Raw genomic sequence first — 13320 nt, 5'->3', positions numbered from 1 at the left:
CGATGTACGATCCATGGTTCACGTGTTGTCATTCGGAACACCGAAACGCAGCTATCCGTCGAATCGTGCCGGATTCTCCCATTGGCTTTATTTAGTATTTTGTACATATTTCGGTGAATATTTTAAAAGTTAGTGAGCGAGGTAATGTTCTTAGAGCCACATTATTGCTAATGCTATTTAATTTATGTTTCTCCAAATGAAATATTATTTACCAGAAGAAGCAGTGTCATATTTACCAGTTTATCGTTTGCCTTGAACATATTTATTTTCATTTCATAAAGGTAGGGAATGACCGCACAATTTATGTCAAATTTTTACTCTACAATGTTTTTTTCTAAAATATATTAGACTCTAATAGACGATTACTTAATTACTAATGTAAAACTGTTTTACGAAGTGTTGATTTGATTGAATTGTTAGTTCATTTTGATGTAGCGTTTATTCCGAATAGTTTGATTTAAAGCTTATTGTGAGGAAATTTACATTTAAACTATGTCCACAATTAAATAAACAGAAAGAATGTTTTTTTCTTGTACTAATGTTTGATGATTTGGGTGTATCAAATCGAGAGAAAGTAAACGCTATGTAACATTTTCATAACCTTACTCATGATATGGTGTACGGTTTCATAAAAAAAGATTAATGTCGAGTATCAGTCACGCAATTTTGTATGCGTATATTTGATACATTTCAGCACTTTTCGTTAACAATTCGTTATTATTTCTTGTTACTGTGGGCACGGCGAGCGTATTCGAATTCCTTCGGTGATGCCTCTAATTATGAAAATCTACGATCGACCATTTTTCCTCATCTACTCTGGGCCAGCTAATCATTCGGGGACAATGATTTAAGGGCACATTTTCGGCTGGGGTTTAATTATTTTTATGATTTTTCGTTTTGTCACATTTTTTCCTCGTGTTCGCTCGCTCAGAAAACGCGGCCTTCTCTTTCTCTCTCTCGCTGTCGTGTTTCGTTTTCTGACATTTTCCCCAATTTTGCGCCTGAGTTGGTTTTGTGGGAAAGCATAATCCTTCGGCCCCAAACCGGGGCTGGTATCTATTACTGGACGGGCAGGAAATATGCGGCAAAATGGAGAAACCATTTCAAGCTCGTCAAATAGGGCTACCGGCGGTCCCCTGTCGACTTTGGCCGAAGGATGGCGCGCTCCTAGTTGAACACGATAATTCTCTTTTTCCCTTCGCTTACCAGCGAAAAAGGAAAAGTAGAAACCTTCCGGAACCAAATCAATTGCCTGTGAACGGTTCCGAAACGCTTGATACATAGCACCGCCGGTGAGGACGAGCATGAACAGAAACCGAAAGACCCCGGCGCTCAACGCGCTTTGGTGCTACGTGGAAAATGTTGGTGGTTAGGCCAATCTCTGCGGATAGCAGTTTAGTGTAAAAGAAGTCCAAGGTTTTTGCCACCATCATGGCATATTTGCTAATCATGATGTCCTCTGTGGCAGCGCATTGCCTACAAAGTATAAATATAACATAGTCGAATTAACGTCTTGTTTAAAAGTTTAAGCACACACGATCCTAAAAAATGATATTAATTTTATTATACATCGATCATTTATTATCATCGATTGAAGTACGTTTGATGTTGATGTCAAAAAGCAATTGAAAACACCAATTACACGCACCATGACCGCATCCGACACCAGGGGCTAACCAGACCTACTGATAACACGTGTTGCTGGTCAAATACTTTTAACCAATAGAGTGTGTGTTGTGCGTGCGAATGTGTGACTGTTGCCCGGCACACATACCCGCTCGAAAAGAGCATAAAAAAATCCTCGACTCACCGTCGATGACGATCCGTTTGGTCATTTACCATTCCAGTCGGGTGTCCCTTTTGTGGGCACTACTCGATTAAACGGGATCAACTGTTTGTCTTTCCAGCGTATTGACCCGAAATCGATTTTCTTGTTTGATGTTTGTTGGGTTAGACAGTTGGTGGTTTGCAAAACAAAAAAAGACGTGCTCAAGAGGTGGTCTCATTTCCGGGTTCTTGTTGTGGTTCGGATTCGCTTCATAGGAGAAGCTACCCAACTGTTCGAAGTTGTTGAATTGTTTCGTTGCTTTATATGCTTTCAAATTAGTGCACTCAGCCGCACAAACAGTAAGCCGCTAGTTTCTGGGTTTTTATCGAAAAGTTTCCGTGTTTTCCCCCTCGCAGATCCGGCCTATCCCGAGTCAGCTAATTAGTTAAAAAAGCGTCCAGCGGCAGGATCACTATGGAGCTACTGGTCTCGCCGGATGCTGCCCGTAACATAGCCGCCGGTGTGTTGGACCAGGACGGCCAGGGTCAGTTTCTCTCGGAGGAACCCACCGATCCACACCCGGCTCACAGTGATCTCGGTGGAATCGTTAATCCGGCCGCAACGTTGGACCTCGAGCTCGAACACACGGCAGATGCGGACAGTATCATCAGCGATATCGCCCGAGTGCCGCGACTTCCGGGCGATGGAGCCCAGGCCCCGGACGAAGAGTCGCTGGATGCCACACCACAGCCATGGCCATCCCGCTTCCCACCGTTGCCGCTCAAGGATGCCTCGTCAGGGTTGCGAATACCAGTCTCTAACGGAGACCTTCCGAAGGTGGAACCATCGGGTCATGAGCCGCGTATCGATGACTCTAAACCAGGTGAGTGTCAGCCACACTGTGCCCAGTCCCAGTGGGGAACAAAAAATATCGTTTTTCCTATCAAACATCCGTGAGGGATCCGGCGGTCTTCCGGTTGTCGTCGGAAGATGCACGCATGAGTGGGGGGATAGGTTCTAACTTTCGCCTGAACGAACTCAAGCACGCACGTCCCAGAGGCCCGATGCATCCGGCGAGAGGGCCAGGCCGGCGGGCCTATTAATAAAACTGGATCCACGTCGAAGCGGAGAGAGAGCTACGCTCGCCTTTGCTATCGTGCCTCCAACTTCAGTCACCCTCCCAAGGGATACCGTTCCCTGGGGGTGGAACTGGCAACTTCCGGAGCGGGCTTCTTTCGTGGCGCTGTGGCAAATTGAATAATCGATAATTTGTTCTGCTCCAGCCCGTGTCTCATCTCCCGGATATCTCCCGGTTCGGGCGGCCCCATCGTACAGCTCGCGGAACATATTGACGTCCTTTATCGATGTCTTTCGCTTCTCTCTGTTTGGTTATTGGTTTATTCTGCATTTTTTATGTTCCGTTCACTCTATTCCGAAATCGCTGGTGACAAGTTCTAGGCCCCATTGCTACAGTTATTCCTCTTCGCGTCACGTCACTGAGCTGGGTGGGTAAAGTAGGGAGACTAAAAATAGCTTCCGGTTCGTGCTATCATTTTCCGCTCGGCCCGCAACGCATCCGTTGCGGCGACCGCAGACAACAGCCGGCCGGACGTGCGGAGACAGCAATTTGAACGCCTGAGCGCTCGCGCACTTTCAAGGACAGCCGGTCGCCAGTTGAAGCCACCTTCGAAGATGTTTACCCAGACGAGCTTAACGAGGGCCGGTGCCCACCGGTCCAGGGCGATTAGCGACCCCCTCGTGGGGTGCGCCCCCACGATGAGCGTGGTGTCAGCATTATGCCGTGGACCCGACGGCCGTGGGCCAAAGGCGAGTGTCGTATTTGTGATTGACTTTGATTGGTGGGTTTTCTCGGATTTCGCGGCAATGGAAAACGCGATTCGAGAAGACATCGGAGCCTGAGCCGCAAATGACCACCGCGACCGGATGCTTCCGTGCCCATCCGGTGACCCGGCAGGGCAGCGAGCCTCAGCGTCCACCGTGACTGACGAACCATTGATCATTGTCGGTGCGGCGGTGGTGTTGCATGTCGTGCACGGCTAATGAGATAATTCATGAGTCGCTGTGGCCGAATTGCGTGCGCCATCGAGTCGGACGGCTAGAAGTTCCGGCGAAACGATTTCCGGCTCCCGGGTTCCGGCATTCGGGGCCCCGGGGGGGAACGGTGGGTGGCGAAGATTTCAATTTCATTCCAGCATCGTTCATCGTTAATGCAGACGGGCGTTGTGGCCGAATAACATGAATTCATTTGTGCTTGAAGTAATTCGGTGCAATGAATCACGCACATGCTAACACAGAGGGAGAACCATTCTTTTTCCGGAAAGGGAACGTTGCTTACGAGGCTCAATGCCCCGGGTACTAAATTCAAGCATTATTCAGGCAAATAAAACATCGAAAGAAGACCGCATGATGAAGAATTTGAGTTTCGTACTACACTCTGCTGAAAGCCAACACCGATTCAAACAAGCAAAAGCATATAATTTGCATTTGTGACCATAACAATAATATCGTAGTAATTGTAATAATAGATATCTCCACCATTTCATGTTAAAGCCTATTTAAATTATTGCGTCAGTGACATTATTCGTATACAGTTTCCGTTTTGTTGTCCGTGGATGATATGAAAATTTCAAGAATTCGGTCCGATGCCTAACAATAGTTTAGATAGGTAGGACGACTTTTGGACATAAATACTAAATTAACCTAACATTTCTGAAGATCCAAGTCCAAACCATCTGTAAAAATGATACTAAGCAAGGATTCTTAGACCATAAGTTTTATGATTTTCCTTAAGGCAATCACCTCTTGATTGAGTAAGCAATTTACAACGACTTTTTTTCAAATACCTTGTCAACCTCAATTCGCTCAACGATTTCAAACATGCATTCTTTTTGAATACTTCACTTCACTCCTCCTCCTCCAAAACTTCACTCCTGTTCTCCGACAATGGCCACTGAAGGCTTTATCTACGGCCGTGTGCTTTTTGGTGATGTTTGTAAGGTCTTTGGCGCAAATGTTGTTGCCAACATTCCTCAGTGATCGGTTTTGTTAACTTTGAACTTCTCAAAGTGGACCACTTTGAGCTGATCCCACCCGCCTGCGCAAAATTCGCTAGTTTTCAATGGCGGCAATGCCATGGCTTATCTCATAACACTGGATTTTGTCCGAGCCATTGGAGCACGATTATCTTTTGGAGCTCTTCAGCTCTTTGGAAACTCTTCAATTCTATGTCATATACTAAATGTACTCCAAAGTGAAGACTGTTTACTCTTTCTTGGACAAGGTTTGACAAACGAGAAGTTCGGTCAGAATATCAACATGTCGAAGGCTTTGTAGTATTCCTGTAGAAATAATTTCAATTTATTTCGTTGCGTCTCAGGCGATAGACTTAATGTTGCCGTTTGCTTCAATTTCACAGACCCACAGCAGGCAAATGGCATTACTTCGCCCACGTTTACGATCCACCCGTGTGACAGTGATGATCAGGAGGACAAGGGAGGGGACCCACTGCCTCCGCCACCTCCCGGCGGAGGAGGCGATCCGGTCGAAGCCGAGCTCGAGACCGATTGCCGAGCCGCTGGCAACGAGGGCTCCGGTAACGGGGGGCACAACCAACCGCACACCAACAATACTTACTCCGCGTTCAAACGAGGCAACGTGGTGAAGGGCATCCTTTGCCCGTCGATGACCAACTCCTTCCGGGCACCGTCGCTCGAGCGGTCCTACCTGACCTACTCGCACCGTCAGCGCCAGAAGTCGCTGATCCTGGTGAACGTTGTCGATCTCGTGCTGAAAGTGGTCCTGGCGTCGGTGTGGATCGGGTTCAACAGGAACATGGTAAGCGTGGGTCAGTGAAACCGCTCCCGCGGTCATTAACTGTCGCTCTTTCGCTCGCCCGTCAGACAATCAGAGCCCACGAGGTTACGTGGTCGGTGTGCTGCATCATCTCGAACTTTCTGATCTGCGTTCTCGGTAGCTGGCGTCTGTTCGCCAACAACTATCTGCACTGGGCAGCGGTCTGCACGTGGTTGTTGCTCAATCTGCAGGGTTTTCTCGGCGAAGGGCTCGGGTTCGCGGAGCGCGAGTACCTGATCTGGTACGTGCTGTTCATCATCTTCGTACCGTACGCGATGTTGCCGCTGCCGCTGAAGTGGTGTATGATCGCTGGCTCGATGACGGCCATTTGCCACCTGGTGGTGACGTCGCTCAACAAGTTCCTCCATGACAAGGTAAGGACTTTTGGAGACTTGAGCTACCCTAATCGTAATCGCCCTTCAATTTTTCCCCTGCAGGATCCCAGCTGCATTGTGCGGCAGATGATAGCCAACCTGCTGCTCTACTTGGCTATCAACTTCGCCGGCATGTACACTAAGTATCTAACCGATCGTGGCCAGCGGTTAGCGTTCATCGAGACGCACAAGGCGATGGAGCACAAGCGCGAATCGGAGAAGGAGTACCAGCGAACCCAACGGCTGCTTGACTCCAGTAAGTGGACGCGTCAGATTCCAGGCCAAGATTCCAGTCACAAGATTCCAGCACTCGACTAGTTCATCAAAATGAAGGGCACACCGCGAGAGGATCTCTGGCTGGTTACTGATCAGGTTTCCAACCTTCACACACAACACACCCAAAATAACCCTGGCGTAATACCCTCAGAATCCCTGCTTCCAACGAAAGCGATCGATTGTGGTCCGAATATCGATTAAAAAATATCATCTGCCCATCACGGTGTCGCCTGTTTTCTCGTTCTCTCTCTCTGTCTCTCTGTCTCTCTGTCTCTGCCTCATCTGTACCTTAATCACGTCCACTCGTCCACATGACGAAGGCAATCCACTGAAACAAGTCCTGCGGGACAGCGGGCTTCGGCACAGTTTGCCGGCAGCGGATATCAAATTAGTCGAATCATGGCCTCGGAGAGTGGGTTTCGGTTGAACGCACTTTTGGGCAGTAATTTCGTTAGGAGCAAAAGCTTCGGTTGGCTCCCGAGGATGGACCCCTCACAGAGCGGACCATCCCATATCGAACCGGCGAACTTCGGTTAGCCAGTGTTGGTTTTATTACCGCGTTTTTTTGCAATGTTCAATCTCCAGTTTTAAGCCAATCCTGTAAAGTATCCCAGTTACGGATACCTGCCATATTGCCACCGTGCCGTTACCGCTTAGTTCTGTTATTACTTTACGAAGTTCAACACGACGAATTTGCATAATAATTGCTCATGCGACACACTGCGAGGATGATAGTTTCGCCCTCTACGCCAGGGAACTATCTCAATCCCGCCGACAAGTTAGACCTCTGGCAGCTGATGTTTGCCAGCAAGTTTGACAATATCCGCAGGCGATGCTCTCGACAACTTTTCGCGCTTACCGTATAGTATCGAAACAATAGCTTCGAAAGTTTTATTGCACTTTCTCTAAACCCGATATCGATCGAAGTTCATTCGAGGAACTGAACCGGTCTCTCCTCTCGCTGCAGTTCTGCCGATGTTTGTGAACAACGACATCCGGAAGGAGATGTACAAATCGCCCGAGCAGGCCCAGGTCGACACGCAGTTCAAGAAGCTGTACATTTACCATATGGACAACGTCAGCATCCTGTTTGCGGACATCAAGGGCTTTACGGAGCTGGCGAGCAAAACGTCCGCCCAGCAGCTGGTCAAGATTTTGAACGATCTGTTTGCCCGGTTCGACAAAATTGCCGAGGTAAGCGAGGTGGTGAGGTTGTGAATTGGAACGGCTAACTGTAGTGCCTCACGTTCTCCAGGATAATCACTGCCTGCGGATTAAGCTGCTCGGGGACTGCTACTACTGCGTATCGATGTTCGATAGCCAGAGCTGGAAGAGCCGCCCGGATCATGCCGTGTGCAGCGTCGAGGCCGGCCTGCACATGATCAAAGCCATCAAGGATGTGCGCTGCCAAACGAATGTAAGACTTCCGTTTTTGTCCTTGTTCGTCTTCATCAGTTCTTACTCTTTCAGGTCGATCTGGATATGCGCATCGGAATTCACAGCGGATCGGTGATGTGTGGCGTGCTGGGGGAAAAGAAGTGGCACTTTGACGTCTGGTCGAACGATGTGGTCATCGCGAACCACATGGAATCGGGCGGCGTTCCGGGCCGGGTGCACATTTCCGAGGCGACGCTCCAGTGTCTGAACGGCTCGTACGAGGTCGAACCGGGCAACGGGGGCAGCCGCGACAGTCACCTGAAGATGATGAACATCAAGACGTTTCTGATCCAGCGCACGGAGCCGTTGCGCTCGCGGAAACGGCTGACGGAGCGTCAAACGACGGTTCAGTTCGAGAAGGAAACGATCGCGCGGCTCAACGAATCCCGGTTCCGGAAAGACTCGAAAACACCGAGCATCACGTCGAACAGCACCAACACGACGGTGACGGCCGTCGCTGCTCCAGTCGTCGGACAGACGAACCCTCAGAACCACAACAACAACAACAACAACAACGTCAGTAGCAATGTCAACAACAACAACCATATCACCAAGCGCACCAGCAAGTCCACGATCCACGAGGACGAAACGACCACCGACTGGACGCCGGAGATTCCGTTCCGCAACCTGAACGGAGGAGGGATCGGGGCGAATGGGACCGAAAGTTTGCAGCACCCCGGGAGCCGGGAGGGCCGCGAGGACCGGCTGACCGCGACCGAGGAGGTGGACGAGCTGATCGACCAGAGCATCCAGATCAACTCGAACAAGGCGATCCGCCAGCAGTACCTGTACACGTGGACGCTCAAGTTCAAGGAGTCGTCGCAGGAGGGCACCTTCTGCCAGCTGCGCGAGGACATGTTCCGCTCGAACATGCTGTGCGTGTTCGTGGTGTGGATCTTTATCGTGCTGTGCCAGGCTGTCATCATCCCGCACTGCCTGGTGTTGATCCTGACCCTCTCCATTACGACGCTCCTGCTGACGATCGGCTGCATCCTGGTGATGGCGGAGGAGTTCTCGGGGTTGCCGAAGTTTCTGCAGCGCAGCTCCTCGACGCTGGTGCACGATCGAAGCCGGCGTACGGTGTTCGTCTGCGCCACGATCATCCTCATGTCGATTGCCAGCTCGATGGGGCTGATGATGTGCGATCTGGATGATGGCGACTCCGGGACGCCGGTGGATAGCACCGAGCTACCGTTCGCTTCGTACTGGGACCCTAGCACAGGGTTGCTCTGGGCTGCCAACAGTACCACGATGACGTTTTTCCGGGACGCGCTGCTGTTCGGTGAGCTGAACGAAACATCGAACGGATCGCTGCTGGAGACCAACGAGGCCAACTACTCGATCGGTGCGCAAATCGTTCGCGAAGATCGCGATCACGGTCCTACGTGTGTCCACCCGGAGTATGTCGTGTTCACGTGGGTCCTGTGTCTGATCTCGCTGGCGACGGCCCTGAAGCTGTACTATCTGGTGAAAACCTTCATGGCGATCGTGATGGTCGGGTGCTACTCTTTTCTGATACTGCTAGCGTTCTCGAAGGTGTTCGACACGTACGACATGCAGTACATGCAGGCGAGCGGGATGCCACTGGCGGCCCAGATGATGATCCTGCTGGTCGTCTTCCTGACGATGGTCACGTACCACGCGCGGCTCGTGGAGGTGACCTCCCGGTTGGACTTTATCTGGAAGGAGCAGGCCGAGAAGGAGCTGTCGAACATGAAATCGAACCGCCACCTGAACGATCTGCTCATCAAGAATATTCTGCCGGACCACGTGGCCACGTACTATCTGTCGGGCGACCGGGCGGACGAGTTGTACGCCAAGATGCACGATCTGTGCGGCGTGATGTTTGCCTCGATACCGAACTTCAAGGACTTCTACTCGGAGGACATCGAGAACGGGAAGGCGTGCATTCGGATACTGAACGAGATCATCTCCGACTTTGACTCGCTGCTCGAGGAGTCGCGGTTCGAGAAGGTGGAGAAAATCAAGACCGTCGGCGCGACGTACATGGCCGCGTCGAACCTGTGCTCCACCAAGAAGGTACGTTACCGAACCGACCAGGACCCGGCAGCGGATTAATAATGTTTCCTTTTGGGCTCGCCCCGTTCCTGTCGTAGACTCATGCCGACGCGACGGACGAGGATGCGGTGTGCGATTTGGTGGAATTCGCGCTGGCCATGCGCCAGAAGCTGCAGGAAGTGAACAAGGATGCGTTCAACACGTTCCAGCTGCGCGTCGGCATCAGCAGTGGCCCGCTGGTGAGCGGCGTAATCGGCGCCCGCAAGCCCGTCTACGATATCTGGGGCAACACGGTGAACGTGGCGTCGCGCATGGACTCGACCGGTGAAAACTGGAAGGTCCAGGTGCCGGACTACACGGCGGCCCTGTTACAGACCAAGGGCTACACTTGTGTGGTAAGTTTGCCGGGCGCTCTGTGCCGCACTCCTGTGCGATCCACTTTATCTGCTCTCACTTCAGCAACGTGGCGAGGTGAACGTCAAGGGCAAGGGCATGATGCTGACCTACTGGGTGCTGGGCAAAAACGTGTCGGCCAGTCAGCTGGCTTCCCCGGCGATGTTGCCGGCCGGCGTTCCGCAGGCCCAGACCCCGTCGTTGCAGCGTCAAACGTCCCAGCATAGCTCGCTGGCCGCAGTCGTTTTCGGCATGATGCAGGCCTCGAAACGGAGCAACCTGAACACGACACGTAAGTTACGGTGTTGGTCACGGTAAACTTCGAACCGAGCCCCGAACTGAGAACGAACCGAACGCGATCCTATTCCGGATCCGTCGCGAACAGGAAATGGTAGGGTTGGGTCTGTTGGGGCGGCAGAGTGTCCCGTACCGTCTCGTATCGTGAATCATTGTTTCGTCTGGCTGTTTGGCTGTCACACCCTTCTCGTTTTCTCTGTTCACATCTTCACAACACTTCCGTTTCTATTTCTAGTGTCACTTCTCTACATCTTTCTGTCTTTCTGGCTCTCTCTGTTCTCTTTCTCGTTTCTACTCTACTGTTCTACTCTACTACTCGCACTGTTTGCGGTTGTTCCTTGTACCGATCACGCCACCACGTCGTCTGCCGTGTGGCGGATCACGGTCTGCGAACTGCTCTGATTGTGCCCTTGACCGCGCCCCAAACAACAGCCGAACGGTGTGGCTGGAGTCGGGCGAAAAACTTGACCGTCAATAAGATGCGTTTGCTGACACCGTACGTAACTGCTTTACCGGTTGCTCCGTGCGCCCTACCTACCTCTCATGCTTGCCACTAAGTAAACGGAGGCCTAACCGGAATGCTGCTGTACCGATTGCTCTAACACTCTGTGGATCCTACGCGCTTTCGAGCCTTCCAACAAACCCGTAACCGTAACCATTGCCGCATGAATGTTGTTCAGTATGGTCCTCCCCGTAATCTTGGCTGCAACTCCTTGGTTGTATGTGTTTCGTGATGTCCGAGATACCCGACGCAACCCGAGTGATCCCCGCGTTGTAAATTTGAGGACCAAGCCAGGGCATGGCCAGACACCTCTAATGCCTCGTGTCTTTCCGTTTTCACAGCAACCGCAACGCCCTCACCGAGAACCCGGTTCGGGCGACGGGGAAGCACATTCAGCTCGGTGAGATTGAATCAGCGAGCCCCGTCTAACAATCCGGTGCGCCGTAACACCACCCGTGTCCGGGGCCGTAGCTACACCATGAAGCGGGTAGGTCTCGGGGGGAGCTCACCGTTCGAATCCCGACTCAATTTCTCTCCATATACACAGTACCCGACTGTCGCGTCGCCGCTGGGATCACCGATACCGACCGCTACCGCCGATGGGCCAGGGATCGGCCCACATATTCCATCCTTTCGCCAGCTGCACCAGGACGCCAAATCCCACCAAACAGGACTGTGAGCCCTCCGGTGCTTCCGGACTGTTAGCCATGGTCAAGCCAAATTTTTTCTAGTCACTAAAGAAACCAAGTATTTTTACCAAGGTCACCCGCCAATAGGCAGAGCAGAGGCGGCAGGTTAGCGTAGGCCGCATTGGAGAATCGACACACTACCCGTCTAAAGAGCACAAAAGGTGTACGATGAACTGTGCACCTTAAAAACTGTCGCTAGCAATTCGTACTTAGTTTTATTTTAGTTAGCTACGTGGCCATTTCCTCTGCTCCTGACACCGGACTTCGACGTGCCGAATTATCGTCGTCGATATCGCTGTACCGTAGGAACCGTGTGTGTCTGCTAAATGCTAAATAGTTTATGTGATTTTAGTTTTAACAAAACGCAATGGTATACTGACGACGCTAGCGCAATATGACTGGATACTAGGTTAGGTGGTAATGTAGGCAGAAGATTGTAAGAAAATGACAAACCGGCGTTTGCTAGGTCAGGTGGCCAGGAAGTAGTCGAATCGATTGTAAAGTATATGTTGCAAATAACCGATGCTCGGGGGGTTTTGCTGCGCTTCTACACGGCTAATAAAACCTTCGTACCAGCAATGGTTGATCTCTGTTTAGATCTCAAGTGAATGTTCAAGTGGCTTTTTTCTTCTATAAGTGAAGTATCTGGGACTGCTAGAATTCGGTGCTCGAAAACATAGCCGAGTTTTGTTCCTTGCGCTCTTTTCTCCTCGCGACACTAGCGCCACCTGTAGAAAAGTTGGCACATCAATTGCGTGCAGGATTTAGTTGTGGCACAAGAAGGAAAATACGGGATGAAATACGGTCCACTTAGGGCTTATGTGGAGAAACTCGTGCCGTATGGGTAAATAATAATAATAATTTTAATTATGTTAACTAATCAAGGTTTACGAAAATGAAGTCATCGGTCATCGAATTTATTCTGGTAAGTTGAAGAAATAAACACCGAAAAACAAAAAAACACCTACGCGTATAGATAGAGAATCAAGGTAAGTGGTGCACCTCTTTCCCAAATCTGGTAAATAATAATACCTGAGGACTGTAGAAAAGATGGCAAAGCAAAAAAATCAAGAGTTCTTCGAGCAAAAAACACTATCTAGAGTTAACAGTTTTAAAACTATCTAGGCATTTATAGATAATACTATTTATTTACCTCCAAATTGTCCGTAAATTGTAAATAAACGTTTTTAGGGTATATGTTTATGCATTCGTTTAAAACAAACAAACGTGTCAGGGTGTAGGTAAACATGAAAAAAAATTTGTAAAACATCTGCATTTCTAGCAGCGAACAAAAATGTGCCACATAGAAATTCAACGACTAAACCAGTGCCAAAAAAATACCTTAAAAAAACATTAAATACGTCAAAAAGGGTATGTCAAAAGTGCAAGTTCGATCGAATAAATTTCTTGCACGGGATACTGGATGCTGCGTATCATGAACTCGAATTGGCTTTCTCGCTAGCGAATCGAATATTCTGCTCGAAAGTAGCAAGCAACGTTGGCGAAAATGTCAAAAGCAGTTTGTTTACCACAAGGCGCGCAGTTTCAGTTGCGTTTGTTTTCTAACCGCGAAATATCTTGTGCTTGTGTTGAAAAATGATAAAAAGACCCTCGAAAAAAGACAGTGCAAACGAAATACTACACATGCAGCAGGAGTTTTGTGCGGAACAAAACCAGGACGCGAATTTTCAG

General features: G+C 50.0%; 1 protein-coding gene across 1 annotated transcript; it reads left to right on the top strand.

The window, feature by feature from the left end:
* Positions 1–2242: 2242 nt before the first annotated feature.
* On the top strand, positions 2243–11618 carry LOC128271284 (adenylyl cyclase 78C). Its single transcript, XM_053008741.1, has 12 exons — positions 2243–2655; positions 5041–5048; positions 5205–5623; positions 5689–6015; positions 6079–6271; positions 7259–7485; positions 7547–7708; positions 7762–9768; positions 9846–10142; positions 10207–10432; positions 11281–11426; positions 11487–11618. Exons 1-12 carry the CDS (start codon positions 2243–2245, stop codon positions 11616–11618), a joined length of 4557 nt encoding a protein of 1518 aa, XP_052864701.1.
* The last annotated feature ends 1702 nt before the right edge of the window (positions 11619–13320 follow it).

Source organism: Anopheles cruzii, chromosome 3 (genome assembly GCF_943734635.1).
Source record: "Anopheles cruzii chromosome 3, idAnoCruzAS_RS32_06, whole genome shotgun sequence".
Lineage (NCBI taxonomy): Eukaryota > Metazoa > Arthropoda > Insecta > Diptera > Culicidae > Anopheles > Anopheles cruzii.
The sequence above is the reverse complement of the archived record's forward strand: the minus strand, read 5'-3'. Positions and strand labels throughout refer to the sequence as shown.

Coding starts and splice junctions, on each gene's coding strand:
- LOC128271284 (XM_053008741.1), top strand. CDS start 2,243: ATGGAGCTACTGGTCTCGCCGGATGCTGCCCGTAACATAGCCGCCGGT. Junction 7,709..7,761: donor ATGTGCGCTGCCAAACGAAT/GTAAGACTTCCG, acceptor TTACTCTTTCAG/GTCGATCTGGATATGCGCAT. Junction 11,427..11,486: donor GTAGCTACACCATGAAGCGG/GTAGGTCTCGGG, acceptor CCATATACACAG/TACCCGACTGTCGCGTCGCC.